This window comes from Achroia grisella, unplaced genomic scaffold, assembly GCF_030625045.1.
Source record: "Achroia grisella isolate CSIRO2021 unplaced genomic scaffold, CSIRO_AGI_Agris_v1 utg3600, whole genome shotgun sequence".
NCBI lineage: Eukaryota > Metazoa > Arthropoda > Insecta > Lepidoptera > Pyralidae > Achroia > Achroia grisella.
In genome coordinates, this window is record NW_026712819.1 from 533,836 (window position 1) to 554,096 (window position 20,261).

Genomic DNA, 20,261 nt, shown 5'->3' on the forward strand with positions numbered 1-20,261 from the left:
AAATATTTATTTGTTTATATTTAGCTTAATAAGAAATTTTATGAAAAAAAATATATATCTACATATACAGCTAATATGTCAATCCACATTGCGCCATCTAGTCCCAAGCTAAGCTAATTAGATCTTATAGATATAAATGTGGAGATTTCTTTTTGGAAATACATATTATACATAGAAATACTCAGATCATTACAAACAATCATACTCATGAATACAAATATTTGTACCATGCGAGGAATCGAACCCGCGACCATTGGAAGTAGGTATCCTAAACTACTAGGCTACCGAGGCCGTCAATATGCAATAATTGATCAAAGGCTGTTGCAATGATTAGTGGTTAAACGAGTGCCCATACCAAGCTGATTGTAAATTGAATCCGTCAATAAAAGTGACCACAGTCTGCGGTAAGGTCTGTGCAAGGAAATTGAAATGCATTTTGTTCAGCTGCCGCTAAATCGTTGTCTATCTCATCTAATATTATAAACGCGACGGTGATTATGTATGGATATATGGTTGGATGGGTGTTTGTGACATTAACACAAAAACTACACAACAGATTTTGATGAAACTTTACAGGTTTGTAACATCAGAATAATACTGGCTATAAGTTTCATACGAGTGAAACCGCGTGCGTAGCTAGTTTGAACGTAAATTGCGTAAATAATGTATCTTTACTTCTTTTATCTCACATGAATAGTAAGCGGCACTGTTAATTGTTAGGTTGTGATAAATGCTACTTTTCTTTATTTACTATGAGGGTGGCAAACAAGCATACGGCCCGTCTGATGGTAAACGGTTACCGTAGCCTATGGAGCTTGAAACACCAGGAGTGTCACCTTTAAGAAATCTTATTATACCCATCTTGAAAAACCCTGTATTATCTCGAAAAAGCCTCGGCAGGTACTTCATTCCACAATCTATGTGTGCGCGACAGGAAACTCCTTTGAAACGGCACTGTCCAAGATCCTTAGTTTCCACGCGTGGGCATGATTTCCCTAAAAATTTACTTTCGCTGGGTATTTTTTAATCCGACATAGAATGAAGTGAGTACTACTATTGTAAAGTCAATAAGAATTACATATATCCTTTCACAAGGATTTTAGATGCCAATAAGATTAGATTTACAAGAACTTTATGGTCCATGTAACCACTTGGCTGGGAAGGCCTTAGGAGTATAACGATTACTATAATATAGAACTACCAAAAGAGATTTTACTCCTAATGACGTCATCCATCACATATGATATCCATATTGACACTGAACCGGCAATTGTCAAACAACGCGCCGCCTCCACGCATCCGCGGAGTCGGCATCGAAAATAAATCCCAATATTTATAATACAAGAGCCGGGGTCATTACACAAAAGAATCGTAAGGCGGGGGGTATTGTGCGCCGAATTCGCACCACTTATACCTCATAAATCATTCAGTCGAACCCAATTTGTTGGCGCCGACTGATGAAAAGGCTCCCTTAATATTCGACCTCTTAGGAGATCCCTTAGGAAAGTTCGAGATTTTATTTCATCGACAGAATCGGTTGCGACTTGCGACTTACATGACATTGGAAGCAGTGAAATATTGTGATATACATTTATACAAATAATAAAATCTGTGTTTGTATATTAAGGGTGCAAGCAAAAATAGCTCTTCAGCTATCTACGAAATTTTCACAGAATAAGAAATAAATATAGATCAACAAATAGGTTAAGGAAAGCTGACATAAATACCGTTATAAAAAATGAAATTATTATATTTTTCAATAGGCCAACTACTATTATATAAATAAAATATGATGGCATCATATAGATGTTTTAAGTATTACTTATTATCATTAATTTTTCTAATAATTAAGTCTATGCACGAATGAAGTCGAGAGCACGGCTAGTGTGCAATATTTATGTTATGTGATGAAACTAAATGATGTACATAAGGAACAGCATGTTTATAGTAGATATTGCATTAGTTAAATGATAAACAATCTGTCGAGTCATCTGACGTAAAATTACAACTATCGCCTACATAACCTAGCATCATATACATCATGTTACAAAATCAAAACTCAGTTTACAAAGAAAGCTGTTTATTAGGAGAAATAGTTTAGACAGAGTTGTCTATGTAGATAAACCTCAATGAAACACTTGTTCAAATAAACACTGACAAGTTCCTTGCAGAGTTTTCTTGAGTGAATCTGCATTTGAAACGTGGAAATTTTTCCGAATATAATGTGTATCTAAAAATTTTTTTGTAAGTCTGGTATCAAAAGAATTATTATTAGAGAGAGAGAAATTAGCCAGGTCCAGAAAGTCTAGTATACTGAAATTGTAGTCGTATAAAAAGCTCTTTTCAAGGATAGCTATCAATCAGTATCTACATCGTGACAAATTAAGGACAAAAAGCAATTGCGATTTTTGAAGCTTCTATTCGAACTAAACGTACCTCGAATTGCAATTTAAAAATCTCTATCTTCATTTGAAATCGCTTTCAAAGATAACGCTCGCTCTTTCAACTCACCCATTTGACTTCGATATCCCTCGGGTATATTCTAATGATGCCTTTGACATTTCGAACTGTCGTTGTGGAGCCCAATAATTCGATTCAAATGTTTAATCGACCGATTAACCGGGCAGTGTTTGTGAGGAATTTAATTGATAAAACCCGAAATAGAGTTGGAAGTGTTCTTTTGTGACGACTCTTTCGGAAAACTTCTTTATTCGAAGACAATGCGCGTTATTAGAAATATTATAACTATAAAACATTATATTTCTATTTGTTATTTGTTAAAGTAATTGAAATGGAAAAAAGTCTCTTCGATCATAAGTAGTAACTGTTGTTTAAACACATGAACAGCAACACAGAAGTCAACTTATCATGTGACACCGTAACTAATATTATAATCCCCATCTAATTCAGACGAACAAATAGGACGAATTTTTAATAATAGCCATATTAAGAACTAAATTGGTTAATACTCTAAACTAAATAGATCTGGGGCCATATTTTATCGAATTAGGTGTTACTTTGCGGAAGTCCAGAATAGAATAATATTGATTGCATCATACATCACAACACAACAATGATGATGCTTACAGCAGCATATAGCATATAAACGGAAATAATACAATGCATTAAATACATTACATAAAAAAGAGCAAGATAATCAAACAAAAAATAAAATATATATACTTACTTATACTTATAATGATAATAATATAATAATCTCAGGACAATTCACACAGCGCCATCTAGGCCCAAGTTAAGCTAGCTAAAGCTTGTGTTATGGGTACTAGATAACTGATACATATACATAGATTTTTTTTGTAAATACATACATATTATATATAGAAAACACCCAGACCGATACAAACAATCATACTCATGAATACAAATGTTTGTGCCGTGCGAGGAATCGAACCCGCGACCATCGGTCGTAAAGCGGTGTGCTAACCGCTATACCACCGAGATCGTCTACTTTTTACTTATCTATATTAAACCATGACCAAAGCCACGACGCTGATTTTCAATAGAAACCCGACCACGATTTCATCATTTAAAAGATTCGTATTAGGTATATTGTTTAATTCCGATACAATTTTAACATATTTTAAATCTCCTACGTGTTTACTAGTTTTTATACAAAATAAGATAAATCCATTAAGTAGTGATCTGCCGTCAAACAAAATGAAATATTTTTCTACTTTCCGATATCGAATCAGGAAAGATTGTCAATCTTTCAATATGTCTTCAATCCAACAAGACGCAATTCTCGCTTGATAGATCCGCTCATCTGATGCGCTCGATCCCAATCTCGTTCCCAAAATAACCCCCAAAGGGGATTAATTTTCTCATTACATTATCCAGAAGCCTTCTTCTGAAATACAATCCTGGGCAAATGTTCCATAGCGTTGGCTGTAAGTCGCTCGAAGCTATGTTAGTTTCCAACACTCCGTTTACTTGTAAGCTTATCAGTTTACAGGTCTTGTGTTGTGATACGTGAGTAAAGATTTGTGTATAATATTTGATTGTTATGTGAGAGGGTAGTGGCATAGTGGTTACTGTCTCGAGTTACGTCACTAATGTCGTGAGTTCAAATATGCATAAAATTAAACTATAATTTTTTATGTCTTAAATTTCTATCCAAAATATGGACAACAGACTAAACAAATTCGAGACTCGTCAGACTCATCCCTTGCCCCATTAGATTCATATATACTTAGCGAAATATGTACATGTCAAAAGGACTGTCGATAGTTTGACTCTGCCTCTGCAGAGTCAACTATCTCTCTCGAGGGGAGATGTCAGATCGACCTCCACGCGGTTCCCCCTGGAAACCATCGTGATACATTCCCGGTGAATTTGTCGCGTTGGGCTAACTGATCTGACTTCATGCTCATCCTATCATGCTCCACTGGTGCCCCGCCAGCGTAAACCGATAGCGCAGGCGGGGGAGCCATTCCATTATCATCCTTTAAAAAAAAAACTATCTCTCTCGTCTCTCTCGTCTCTCTCTCGTCTAAAATAACAGTCGTGATTATATGTTGCAATATTATATATACGATTATATCATATACACTTACGAGTATATTTAGCTTCATATACTAAGAATTCTCTTTTCCCAAGAAAGAAATTTTTCTCGACCGTTATTTGATTTTAATATAATTTAGATCCTGATTTATATATGATGTATAATATATTATTTATTATAGTATATTTTATAACACTATATATATAAAAAGTTCCATCAAAATCGGTTCAGTCATTTCAGAGGTTTTTGTCTACTATTTTTGTCTACAAAAATACTAAAAAATGTTATTTTGGTGTATGTACCGTATATATATTCATATGCATGTAATAAAAAAAGATTATTTTAATATTACAAACAGACACTCCAATTTTATTTATATGTAAAAATGTAATTTTTTCTATTACAATTATACTATTACCATGGATAAAGTAGCCAAAATATCTCTGATGAATATCACAATTGAAGGAAGCGGCCGTAATAATTCTTGGATGAAATTGGTACGGAGAAAATTTTATAGTCTATAATAAGATCTGACTGACGGTATCCCGATAACTTGATTAGAGATCAACTCGTAGAATTACGGAGGATAACTGACAAGACAGCTTCGCCTATTAAGTATTTTAAAGCGTTCCCTCCGAAAAAAAACGGGCTCTTTTGTAATTCAGCGGCAGTTTCCCTAATTGCTACTTTCTTCGGGCTGCGTGTCTTGGAACTTAATATTGGACGCTGAAATAAAAAAAGACAACTAACTTTATATCCCAGGTACTTGATTAGATGACGCTGTTTATAGATACATATATAATATATATTTTTTTCTGTACTGCCTATGGTTGACTGGTAGAAAATACCGCATGGTGTTAAGTCCGCCAAATGTACTGTTACTTTTATACTGTGTGCATTAAAGTTATATAAATAAATAAATTTTAAGAATATATTCGAGTTTCCTAGTTAGTAGTTTTTTTTCTATAAAATTGGATAAGTAATAATGTTTATTGAACTAATATTTAGTACAGCCTTGTTCTTGCAAAAATAAAATTGCTTAGTAAATACAGCAGCGTTTTGTACACGTTTGCTTTATAGTTAAACAATTCAAATAATATTAAACAACAAACAAATAAAAACGTAATAAATAAATATATGTATATATATTGGACGGCCTCGATGATCTAGCAGTTTATCACACCGCTTTACTTCCGATAGTTACAGGTTCTATTCCTCGCACGGTACAACGTTTGTATTCATGAGGATGATTATTTGTATCGGGTGATTTCTATGTATATTATACATGCATTTACAAAACAAAATATGTCTGAGAATTTGTATCAGTTATTTAGCTTACCTTGGGACTAGATGCATGTATTTCTTTTTTGGTAAATACATACATAAGGTAAACACCAATAGAAACAATTATAATCTACATACAAATGTTTGTACCGTGCGAGGACTCGAACCCGCGACCTTAGGATGTAGAAGCAAGAAGAAGTGTGCCGCTAAATCATCGAGACCATCTAAGAATAACATATTCTAAAACTCAATACATTGTAATGATTATCTCGAGAGACTACAGCATGGGGTTTTTCAAGAAGGACTTTAAGGGTCGGCAATGTGCACGTGACACTCTTAGTGTTCAGGCGTCCATAGGCTCCAGTAACCGTTTACCATCAGATGGGCCGTATGCATGATTGCTACCAATGAAGTTTAAAAAAAAAATGCCATCTTTTTATTTGTGACCCATATAGGATACATGTCGTGACGGTATATTTATTTATTTATGCTTCATCAGGGACGGCACCCGTTCCAAAGAGGGCCGGGAGTGGAGGTGGTGGCACAACACTGGCCTCCGAGCCCTCAACCGACGGAGGAGGGACGTCCGGGAGACCACCAAGTACATCGAGACCGCGCTGGTGATCGACAAAGCGATGTTCGACCGTAGAAACGGGAGCACAAGGTCGGAAGTCGTACACGACGCCATTCAAGTAGCCAATATTGCTGATCTGGTGAGTACTCTTGGTATTTTGTTTTATAGCTGGAATGGTAAACTAGCTGATGATATGTGGTAACCATCGTCTGTAGTAATAATAATAATAATAAAGACATATATTAATAACTATATAGATACTATGTACATTAACACGGGTATATCAAGATTTTTAATAGATTATAATAATAATAACCCTGAACATTTCACACGGCGCCATCTAGAACAAGATAAGCAGAGCTTGTGTTATGGGTACAAAACACCTGATATGAACATTTAAATACTTTTTTCTGTTATTACATAAATAATATACATAGAAAACAGTTAGAATACAAACAATGATACAAAATACTAATTAATACAAACATTAATACTGTGTGAGGAATTGAACCTGTTTTGTTTTTGTAAATATATATATAATTAACACTAAGGGGAATACAAACAATCTTACTCAATTGAAACGTTCGTATTGTGTCAGGAATCGAACTCTCGACTATCAAAAAGTAAAGCGGTGCTAAACCGCTATACCACTGAGGCCGTCATATGTAACGTTTACGAATTTGTATTTATGGCTTTCCATATTACCTCACGTATCAATGTATATATTCCCGCCAAATTACATTAATAATCTTCACACGTTTAATTGTGAAAAGGTAACGAACAGACAAATATAAATAGATAGATAAGAAACATAATTTTTCCCATTTTACGATCTTTGCAAAACTCCTGTCAGGGTTTCTCTGCAGGAACATATGCGTGTTTTGTCAAAAAAAAATAGGACCATACTGAAAGTATACGCTTACAAATAAAAACAAATAAATTTTTTTCAAATCTCTTATCCCTTTATAAATGACAAAGTTATGAAGTAACAAATATTAAATAATCTTCACACGTTTAGTTGTGAAAAGTTAACAAACAGACAAATATAGATACATACAAATATAGACAAATATAGATAAATATAGATACATTAGCAGCATTATTTTTCGCAATTTACAATCTTTTCAAAACTCTTGTTGGACTTTCTCTGCAGGAACATATACGTGTAAGGATTATAAACATCAATTCCAGTGTAACGTTAGAGCAGAAATTCACGTACACGAAAATATGTTACAAAAAGCACGCACACAACCACTGGCCCGGACAAAGGCATCGCGATAAAATTCCAAGTATCCTTGAACCATGTCTCCGTTGGCCGTTGCTGCAATAACCATTTACTCGGCTGTGCTATTATAGCCCAAGCTTAGCAGACCGCGAATACCACAGCCCAACCCCACACAGCCGCACGACCCTTATGCCTTTTGTAATAAAATTCAAAATTGTACAGAAATTGTTGGACTTGGGCTAGAAGTGGCCGTACCGGTGGACTATAAAAAGCAGGGATTACGTAGAGCCCAGCTGTAATAATATTAGGGTTGACAGTTTGAGGTTGCAGAAAGAGGGATAAACAAAACTGACACGCTTCCATGTAAGGGTTGTAAGTGTGGAAGGATTTTGAGATATTACCTACTAGCGGCTTGACTTCGCAATAGTACAAATTATAGGGAGAACAATTAAAAAAAAAAACAACTTTTGTTGCACTATTTTCAAGTTGGTAAAGTGTTGTTTCAGTATATTTATTACAAACTTGTTTTAGAGAGAAATAATGAGGTGCTAGAATGTAATAAGGAAATAATATCAGAATGTAATATATGCAAATATACATAAATTAATATTGTATAAGTAATACGAATGTATCTACTTATAACTGACAACCTTATTAGTGGACTAGTTCAGCACACTTTCCGATGGTCGTAGGTTCAATTCCTGTCACAGTGCAAATATTGGTATTCATGATAATCATTTGTATTGCTACGAGAGTTTTGTATGTTTCTCTGTGTGAATTATCCTGAGATTATTATTATTAATCTGGAATATAGTATCTGAAATACTAAGGTAAAACATTGTTTTGTATATTTTTTTCAGTATTTCCGCACATTAAACACGAGGGTGTCACTAGTGTACATAGAGTCCTGGCAGAGTGCAGACCAGGCGGATATCGACCGGAAACAGGACATAACGCGGGCTATACTCAAATTCAGCGATTACACAGCCAGGAAATTGTTCAAGGTTGATAAAGACACTACACAGTTGCTCACGTAAGTAAACTATATTATTTTTCCCTAACTTTTAATTATTATTACACAGTATAAAACAAAGTCGCTGTTGCTGTTTATCTGTACCCATGTATGCTTAAATCTTTAAAACTATGCAACGGATTTTGAAGCATGTTTTAATAGATAGAGTGATTTTAGACGAAGGTTTATATATATATATATATAATACGTGTACACCCGGGCGAAGCCGGGGCGAGTAGCTAGTTATATATATACATATATACTGCTGTTGCTCGCAGCTGGCATTTACAGCATCATAGAACAATAAACGAGAATGCATATTTTTAAAATCATCTATGTAAATTATTGAGTTCGTTCATAAACTAAAAAAAGAACTTTAAGATTTTAAAATTAATTATGTAAAAAAAGAATTAAGACCATACTGAAAGGTATACTCTTTCGAATAAAAACAGTTTTTTCAAATCTCTTTATAACTGATAGAGCTATGAAGTAGCAAATATAAAAAAAATCACCCGTATAGAGAATCTCCATGTCCTTTTTTGTAGTTGGTTAATTAAACAAAAATCCATAAACTATTACTAACTATTTATAACATTATTTCAAGATACAACAACATAATTAAACTGAAATGAAACGTTAAAATGTAATTCATAAAATGTCCAATTATAAAGTATAAACATTCTCGTCTACGAGAATATAAGCAAGCGAGAATGTTTGAGAATCTAAATATCCAACCGAAGCGGTTCCGAAATCTTCTTGCATTTCTATACAAATATTCCGCTCGAGCCGCTTCCGTAGCGTAATCCTGTTTATCATTTAAACCGAATCATTAAATAACTTGCAAACAGATTTATCCCGTAAGCAACTGGAATGAGATTTGTATTAGTCAAATGGAGATTTTGCACAAAGTTGTCAGTAATGGTACCTAAATCTTACCCCATTCATTCTGTTTAAAACTCACTTGCTTTTCATTTTGCGGCTAGAAATATTGAGGTATAATAGTCGAATTGTTTAAGACTGTTTTACTTGATGACGTCATAGTAAATACCTGATATTTCCAAATTCTAAAAACAAATAAATATATATATATATATATATATATTTATTTATTTATAATTGCACATACATATACATAAATTTACATAAAATAAATCAACAATACACATGAACTCTGTTTAAAGAGTATCGCAATTAAGAAGATGATTCATTCCCAAAATGAAATTTAAAATTTAAATCTGCTGTAGTGTCCACTTAGCTCCTATAGTACGTCAGTTAAAAATTCAAAACAACTGTACAAAAAAGGATTGTTATGATTCTTAGTTTGTGGTTAGATGACCTCATTGCTAGCATATTACCATGCTAGGTTTATCTCCACGCGGTTCTCCCTGGAAACTGTCGTGATAAATTCTTAGTGTATTTATCATGATGTGTTAATTGACCTAATCTCATGCTTATTCTATCATCCTTCACTGGAGCCTCACCAGTGTAAACCGTTGGCGCAGACGGATGTACCATTCCATTATCATCAATTATAAAATAAACTATACAAAAATGGATCGAAACGAAATCTATATTGAGATTAAACAGAGTTATCTACAAGAGTTTGATTAGATTAGGTCACTTTTATTAAAATAAATTATAATTTATTCTAGAAATGATAAATAAATTTTATAAAATCAAAGTAGCCTATGTTATTCCTTATAAAATTAGCTATCTGCGAGTGAAAGTCCCTCCAAAATCGGTTCACCCAGTGTCTGGGATTACCAAGAACAAACAGATAGAAAAAGAAATTAAATATTAATATTTGTTGTAATTATGTACTTTCATGTGCATTTAGTTCAAAAATGTTAACTGAAAATTACATATTTCAATTTTATTTATTCGTGTGTACAATATCAAATCCAAACGCTATATTTAATCTATTGGAAGTCCTTTAAGATAATGTAGTCTCGTTAACAATGATGGAAGACTATTTCATTAACAACACCCAATAGGAGTATTTAGGATCCCATAGATGATAGACACTTGTCCATTGAAGGCATGAGGCTTGGAGTCTAATATAGCCACTTCATAATAGGATTTGCTTGAAACCCGCCGAGTTTAATAGACCTCTTGTTATAAGGGAACAACATTAACGAAGATACTATCTTTTCATAGGCAGGTTATATAATGTTTTATATAGGTACTATTATCATGTATATAGCTATTTAGACGCAATAAAGTGGTATACATATAAACGTTGCAATTTAAGCTACTTCAAAAAAAGTTTATTTTACATATTCTCATTTCAAATAATTCAATCACATTACAATAATCTTTACTAAATTACTCAATAAATGCTGACAAACATGTATAGAGTTAGTTGTTCATGAACATAGTAGAATTTCCAAGCGATCATTTAAAAAAAAAATTTAAATATATATAAAAGTAATGTTTACACTAAATAAGAACACATTAAAATGTAATTGTCCTTTTTACTGTCTGTTCGCTAATATCTTTTATATTGCGGAACAGATTTTAATATAGTTTACAGCAATAGATAGTGATTCAATGGGAAGGTTTATATGTAAAATACGTGTATTATAAATATAATATACTTATATAAATTGATTTGACGACCTCTAGCGGTCTAGCACACCGCTTTACGTCCGATGGTCGCGGGTTCGATTCCTCGCACGGCACAAACATTTGTATTGATGAGTATGATTGTTTGTATCGGTCTGGGTATTTTCTATGTATAATATGTATGTATTTACGAAAAAAAAAATTATCTACGTATTTGTATCAGTAATCTAGTACCCATAACACAAGCTTTAGCTAGCTTAACTTGGGTCTAGATGGCGCTGTGTGAATTGTCCTGAGATTATTATTATTATAAATCAAGCAAAGAAATTAATTCATGCAAAGCCGGACGGGGCGCTAGTTATCAATTAATAAAATTACTAAAACTGATTTTCGAAATAGAATTCCTATAAATATATGTATGGGTTTAGATAAAAACTTTTTAAGTACTACAATCAATTATACATACTAATATCCAATTAATAATTCTCTTTGCTTGTCTAAGCACGTTTGTAAAACAAAGAAAATTAAAAAGAAAAAAGTCTCGTTAATTGTGAATGTGTCAAAAAAGCGCGGGAACGCATAAAATCTTAATTTTCTTTCCTTTCACAATAACAAGTCCATTTATCCTAGTTTCTGTCACAATGACAGGATGATTAATCCTAATCACAGTATCTACGGCTTTTTTTTTAAAAAGAATTTAATACTGTTGTATTACGAAGATATTGAATTATTGGTTATGGTCAATTTATCATAGAGCACATTTTTAAACCTTTTTTTTATTTTACTTTTTATATATACATAAAGTGTTTTATTTATTGTTTATTTGAGATAGATGTATATTATAATATATTTATTATATTTTATTAATAGAGAATCACTTGTTTTTGTATATATAAAAAAAATCTAGTTTGTGGATTAGGCTGCGGTATCCATTTCTTTTCTGTTACGTTATTAATTCTTATTATAATGCAGTCCTACCATTATCTGTATATAAATAATTGACTAATTATCTGAAATCATTACAATTACAAATATTATTAAAAGAAACTGCTCTTAATCTTGATGGGAGAATGTTATTGTGGTACGACAGCTGTATAGACACAGTTTCTGTGCGCATCTTGCACGCTTTAATGGCTTTTAAAAAATAAAATATTTTTGATCCAATTTTGAATATAGAATTCTTATTTTATATTTTATTAAACGAGCTGAGTTTCTAGTCAGTTCTTCTCATCTCGATATGATTCCGAACTAACGGTAGATTTGACATATCATAAGAGTCTGTAATAGACCTACATGAATAAAGATATTTTGAATTTGAATATGTAACCTTATATTAAAAATCACAGCGCTGTATTTAATTTGCCGCGGTAAAGCGAAGGACCGCTCGACACGTGCGCTTAATCTGTTTTACGACAGAATAATGGTCTTATGGAGTCATTTCATAATTTTCGTAGCTTAAAATACCGTAATTAAGAGTATGTTTCGGATAAACTTATATGTATACCTCTGAGGAAGTAATTAGGAACTTACTTCATTATTTAAAAAACACTGTTACGTAATGTTAAAAATAAATTCTAAGTTAATTATTGTTAAATATCTGTATACATATGTATCTAGGTAGGTAAGTATTAAGAAATCTGAGCTATATCTTGGCGACAAACTGTTCTGCAGTTTGGCGACTTATTGATTGAGATGTATTTATCTTGTCTACGCGGTTTTATCCTTATGATATTATAGCCTATGTATTACTCTGATGTATAAGCTATACAATTGTAAAGTTTCATTAAAATTCATTCAGTAGTATTTGCCTAAAAGAGTAACAAACATTCATCCATCAACACTCACAAACTTCCGCATTTATAATCTTAATAGTATAAAACAAAGTCGCTGTCGCTGTCTGTCCGTCCCTATATATGCTTAAATCTTTAAAACTATGCAATGGATTTTGAAGTAGTTTTTTTGTAATAGATAGAGTGATTCTAGAGGATGGTTTATATATAATACGAGTACATGCACACCCGTGCGAAGCCCGGGCGAGGAGCTAGTAGGTTTATAAAATTTATTAATTTTAATTCCACGAGCACAAATTTGCTGTTAATTACTAATTTCACTATCTTTCCCACTTTTCATACCGGACCCTGCTTTCTTTTTTTTATACTACGATGGTGGCAATCAAGCATACGGCCCGTCTGATGCCAAACGGTTACCATAGCTTACAGACGCCTGATACACCTTACTACTTATTGGAATAATAATGAAAACTATTTGTTTCAGTGGTCTAACGTTCCCTGGTGGAGAATCTGGTATATCTGTTCCTGATACACTGTGCACTCCGAAGTCTGTTGGAATATCGGTAGACACAAATACATACGAGCCTCATCTCCTTGCTGGCACTATGGCTCATATGATTGGACACAATATTGGTAAGTAATAAATAACAGAACTCGAAGTTTCATACATATACAGATATATTTTAGTTATATTTATTTCTAGCTGTTCCCGCGACCTCGTCCGCGTGGAATTTAACTTTATTTTTCTAAAATAAAAGTAGCCTAAGTCACTCCTTATTACATGAACTACCTGCCAAAAAAATTCTGTCAAAATCAGGTCAGCCATTTCAGAGATTAGCCGGAACAAACAGACCGACAGACAGACAGACAAAAATTATAAAAATTGTTATTTTGGTATATGTACCGTATATATATTCATGTGCATGTAGTAAAAAACAGTTATTTCAATATTACAAACAGACACTCCAATTTTATTTATATGTATAGATTTATTTATTTATCCTTTATTGCACTATCATTATTTATTTATTTTTTTATGCACAAGTACACTAATTTAGATGCATATGCATCTATATTTATATGCATATGCCGGACTTAACACCATGAGGTATTTTCTCCCAGTTAACCATTCGGTAAACAGAGATCTAGGCAGTTCATATAGTATTAAACAAAGTCGCTGTCACTGCAGACAGTGACAGCGACTTTGTTTAATACTATATACTATATACTATAGGGACAGATCCCTATGTATGTTTAAATATTTGAAAGTAATCATCGGATTTTGAGCGATTTATGTAATGCGCAATGCAATGCGCTAGAAAGCTATACTATAAAATATATAATTGCTATTAAAAGTATTTTATGTATGTATAATGGATCGGTGGACTGTATGGGTGTCTAAATGATGAAAACAGCAATAATAATATATTAATATGTACAATTGCGAACTATATGAAAGACAATGATAGAATAATAAAATAAATTGAAGTATATCAAATAACATGACATATAAAAAGAACTCTTCAAAAATATAAATTTAAAAATAATAAAAATATCAAAAGAGTTCGGCGGTCGGTCGCCAACATACCGGGCCCCCAGTGGAACACTAACTACCGGTGGTGACCGGCCGCGCTTCTATTGTAATTAAAATGAACTTAACTATGAACACCACATCGCCCTCGACTATGTTGACGTCATCTCGTGCAGTTCTCTTGGTCGCAGTGTCGGCAAATATGTATGCAGTTACCGTGCCCAGAAGTTAGTCAGCTAGACGCAGCATCTTTTTCCGGTCTTACGTGTGTACTAATTTGGCGTTGACGTACAGCAACTCTGATAGGGCCAACGTAGCCAAGTTATGTATGAAGTCTGCTGAGGACTTTTCCAATGATCAAGCTGCTGTAGCGGTACGTAGTCGGTCTGTGGCTTAATTAACCTGCCATTCCATCTTCGGTACTGCATAATGGTATGTACTACGATGCTGATGGTGCTTTGTGCTCTTAAGTTCCAGACTGTCTCTATTGTACTGGGTGGATATGACGATAGAGCATCAGAAGTCGTACAAAGTAGCGACGGCAACGTAGTATAATGAGTGATAGTGTATTCGTAATAACCCGCTTTCCTCTGGTACCGGTGCGTGTTGCAATGTGACCGTTGCTGGGCACGGGCTGCTTGGCTTTCCGCTCTTCAGGGAAGTTGTCTATTTCAGCTTGTTGAGGTAGCGTCTTCTGGGCTTCTGTGACGTCTCTTGCACAAAGTCGTGAGGGAAATGTGGTGCCATCTAAAAACAATTTAGAATTTAAGGCTATTGGCCGAGACAGTTTAAGCCGAAATAGACCTACACCTTGGAGAACGCGGAGCCATGGAGGATCGGGTAAGGGGACGCAGGAGAACAACCCCACTAGTTCCGGTTTTAATCCTAGCGCGGTCTCCTCTGCGTCGCTGGCGTTTTCAGTCAACCCAAAAAGTGATGGTACTAAAAAGAATAGTGCGCCAGCCAACCATCTCAATTGAGGTATAAAATGTGGTTGTTGTAGTGCGATGCATACCTCAGTACTAACAAGGAAGGTACAGTCAAAACCATAGTCATAAGTCATAAGCAACGCAGGTTTGTAATTTGTAACCAATGCTTGTATAATTTGTAACCAACGCGGAATTATACTGGCACGCGGAATGTTGGTGGCACTCTGTGATCGAGTGAACCAGTTCTCTTTGTTCTCAAAATTATAATTATGAGATATCTTAGAAGAGTCCCTGTAAATACTTATTTCACACATTTTCTGCAATACAATACAACCCGAAATGACAATTAGCTTTAATAAGCCATATGGGTCATATAGTTTTAAGGCATTGAAATATAAGTATTTTGTCCAATGCATGCTATCTTTGTGGCAAAGCTCATGGGTTGGTCTGATAGTACTGTGAGACTTAATAAGGTAATCTTGTACAACATTATAAAGTAGTTGCTTGTTTTCATTTAGTAATGAAAGTTGAGATAGCAACTTTATTTTTGTCACAGATTGAAAATTACGTGATTCAGGAGAACTTAACTCAGGGGTTTTGCGTAACTTCCCGATCACGTGGGTGGTGATATATTCTGATCGGACGTATGCCTGCTCCAGTGCGCTCATGACGACCCAAGGCTCTCGGGAGGTCCGCAGGAGTGACGCCACGATCTCGTACGCCGGTCCCCGAAAAGCGTTGTATAAACGTGTTAAGTTTTCGGCTGTGGAATAATTACGTTTAGTTGTTTCGTAACTACTCTGATTGGGCTTTTTTGAATAGTTAGAACTACTACTAATTTTGTGAGTAAGCTGTGGTGCCGGGTTCGCTAGTGGAAGCTCAACTGATGGAAGTCGCACTAAGGATGCGCAGTTATCGTCATCAATGATACGTGTAGGTTTCAGTTCGTTTGCATGGTTGACATGTGGTACATGTGACGGGACCGTGTTGGAAAGGATGGCCGGCTGTAATGGGGTGCCTTGGATATCATCCAAGGTGACAGTCGGTTCCTTACCAGGTATGTTCACATGCGTTACCATGGTCATGGTTGCATTGTGTTCCGAAACCCATGTCGCGGTACGTTTTTTAGTATCGCGAATAGAAGGACGAGAACTACGATGTGCAGACTTATCTTTGGCATCCAGTGCGGCGAGCTTCGCTTCCAACTCTCTCTGCTCAGCCTCGAACTCCAAACGCGCTAGTTTCTGCTCGCGTTCTGCCTGAAGACGTACGAGTTCACGTTGCCGTGCCACTCTGCATCGCAGGAGTTCTGCTTCGACGGCGAGCTTCTGAGCGCGGACAATCGCGGACGACCGCGAAGATCGCGATCGCTCGTTTCTGTAACAGCTTTTTGTCTTATGAGAGAGAGATATATCGGCATCGACTCGACATGAGCTAGTGGTGTCGCTAGAACGCTTGGTACAGCAAGAAGATGCTTGTATCGAGATGGAGGCGTCCGCCGTATGTGCAACTGTTCTAGCCAATGATGCCGAAACATCCTCAACTGTGGTTGTAGAAGCCGGCCATACGCGGCGCGATTGTTCGGAGTGATCGTAATACGGCCGTCCGACTTCTACAGCCATTAGGTTCGCAACTGAATTGGTTTTGCTACGTGTTTCCACCATATTAAACAATGAAAATGTATGATGGAAAATAGAAATGATAGAAGATAGAATGTAATGCAATATGAAAGTGAAAATTTGGAAAATAATTTAGGTCGATAAATTTCAACTTACGGCAGCGAAAACAACCAAAAGTATGAAATTTCAGTATTACGGCGACGAAAGGACCAAAATGTATGAAATTTCAATATAACGGCGACGAAAGGACCAAAATATAATGGATCGGTGGACTGTATGGGTGTCTAAATGATGAAAACAGCAATAATAATATATTAATATGTACAATTGCGAACTATATGAAAGACAATGATAGAATAATAAAATAAATTGAAGTATATCAAATAACATGACATATAAAAAGAACTCTTCAAAAATATAAATTTAAAAATAATAAAAATATCAAAAGAGTTCGGCGGTCGGTCGCCAACAGTATGTATTCACATATATAGTGTAATATATGTATGTATGTTTAATACTATATTATTAATATAGTATATAGTAATACTTATACACTATATATATATTGTGTATAAGTATGCCACACATGTACAATTGGCGAGCTTAATGCCATATGGCAGTCTGTACTAGCTAACCATTGGGTTAAAACAGAAAACGGTTGAAGAGCAGTAATGGAGAAAGGTTTACTATTGGTATTTACCTGACTTAGGTAAATGTATCAATACTAATATATTTACATAAGAATATATAAGTACAAGAGCCAATCTGTAGCTTTATGCTGAATAGGTGCCTATTTATTTTTGTGGCACATAAAGCCACATAGGTGACGGCCTCGGTAGTCTAGCGGTTTAGCACACGGCTTTATCTCCACTGGTCGCGGGTTCTATTCCTCGCACGGTGTAAATATTTGTATTCATGAGTATGATTGTTTGTATCGGTCTGTATGTTTTCTATATATATTATAGGGTATCTAAGTTAGGCGACGGCCTCGGTTCTAGCGGTTTAGCACACGGCTTTATCTCCACTGGTCGCGGGTTCTATTCCTCGCACGGTGTAAATATTTGTATTCATGAGTATGATTGTTTGTATCGGTCTGTATGTTTTCTATATATATTATAGGGTATCTAAGTATTTATATCAGTTGTCTAGTACCTATAACACAAGCTCTGCTTGCCGTGGGACTGGATGCCGCACTATCCGCGCAAATTTCATAAAATGGGCTACAAAGATTTTGCTTCACGATATATTATATATACATTATTATAGTATTCAGAAATACTTATTAAATAAAGCTTCTGTATATGATTATCTGTCGGTACACGACCTCGCCTCGCATGAGCCTATAATATTATACTTTGATAAAATAATAACAACAGTCAGTAAGTGTACGGATGCCGTGAGTGCTGTGCAGCGAACTTTCGTTGAACAATCTAGTGACGGTAGATGAAAAAACTGCTGTCACTACTAATGTAGAAAACATTGACATCGCTGTTACTTCAGTCAGCTCGTGACCACGGCTAGTGCAACCTAATCGAAACGTCTTATTTGCCATTAAATTATTTGTTTGTTTTTTAAGACCCGGTTAATAATATAAATAATGTACATTAAACATGAAAGTTTAAAAATAACGACGCTTTTGATTACCAGGAATGGGTCATGACGATGGAAGAGAGCAGTGTTTCTGTCGGGATTGGCACGGCTGCATCATGGCGCAGTCTATAGTCGGCTCTGACAACGTCCAACCTTATAAGTTCTCTGATTGCTCCAAGAATGATTACATCAACGAACTGAGGATTGGGCAGGGATTGTGTCTCCTGAACAAACCTAATGAGGTAAGATATGTATTCATGTATTTTTATGTACACCAATTATTTATATATTTACTAAGAGACTTTTGCGCAGGTCTAAATATATAAATAATTGGTCGTCTTCGTCTGCATCACAATTATATCATTATATTTCGCTAGCCTGTGTGTTATTCTGATATATTACTGTAAATTTTCACCAAAATTCGTTCAGTAGTTTTGCGTGAAAGAGTAACAAACGTCCATCCATACTCACAAACTTTCGTGTTTATAATATTTGTAAGATAACACGTGGCAACACACTGGAGTAGTTCCAGGTCTTGTGCTGAAAAAATATAAAATAATATACATAAAGTATCTTAAAATTCTCGTATAGATATCTCCTATTATACTTGTGTGAAGCAGGGAAGAATTACTAGTTTATAACAAGGAATTAGTGGATCTAATGCCGGTATCCTTACCGTTTAAACAATGAGAACTCCGTCTGAACGGTCTATTCTAACAAAATAATACAATACTAACAAGTGCTGCATGATCCCTTCCCGCCTAATGGGGAACGGAGCGTGGGTTTGTATATAAATATCTTAGATTTATCGTCTTCAAATACACTGAATGAATACAAATTTGAATATACCCCTACCGAGGTATTGAATAATATTGAAAGTATTTCGAATACAAATTGCTATTATTATAAGAGGGAGAAACTTGACCTATCTATGTTTTACCTTTATATGTACCTTTGAATTTGAATTTGAACTTAGTACCTGATGGCGTTCTCTACCAGTCTACCGTCGCGTTGATCAGAGATAATATGGATTGTTAGTTTTTCACGCATAAACTACAGAACGGAGTTTAATGAAATTTTTAGTAAACAGTAGTAAACTATGTAGCTTATATGTCAAAGGTAGTCTCTCATAATTCGATAGCATTTTTTATTATTTTCTGAATTTATAGCGTTTGATTATAATATTACATAACTTAATAATTGATAAGATTTATCAATTATTAAGTTGTTCTGTAATAAGCGTTTGTAAATAATACTCCGAACTTTAATTTGTTATGTTACTTTTATGCTATATAACTTAGACCAGTAATCTATCTCAATGATACTAATAAAAAGAAATATACAGGGTAATTCATCGAATAGATTGAAACTATCAATATGTGTAAATTGGATTGTTAAAAAAAATACAGTAAGGTAAAAACAAACACTCTAAAACAAACCCAATTTCACATTAGCATTACACAAAATTAATAAAGAAAATACTATAATAAATAATTTAGTAGGAACAGAAATAAATGTTAGCGCGAGTCCTCTAATTAATTTAGAAACAGCACTTGAAGCAGCGGCTGCAATTCTAACGGACACAATAGCAAGTCACGTTAATACCGAGCACTTAGCCTC

At 34.6% G+C, this 20,261-nt stretch overlaps 1 protein-coding gene across 1 annotated transcript in view; it reads left to right on the forward strand.

Annotated features, from left to right (window-relative positions):
* Positions 1-20,261, forward strand: part of LOC131843991 (uncharacterized) — a 391,676-nt gene that overhangs the window by 349,545 nt on the left and 21,870 nt on the right. The window contains exons 11-14 of the mRNA XM_059192779.1: positions 6,306-6,519; positions 8,466-8,638; positions 13,457-13,605; positions 18,699-18,883. Coding sequence (XP_059048762.1) covers positions 6,306-6,519; positions 8,466-8,638; positions 13,457-13,605; positions 18,699-18,883 — 721 coding nt within the window. The remainder of the gene's footprint in view (positions 1-6,305; positions 6,520-8,465; positions 8,639-13,456; positions 13,606-18,698; positions 18,884-20,261) is intronic.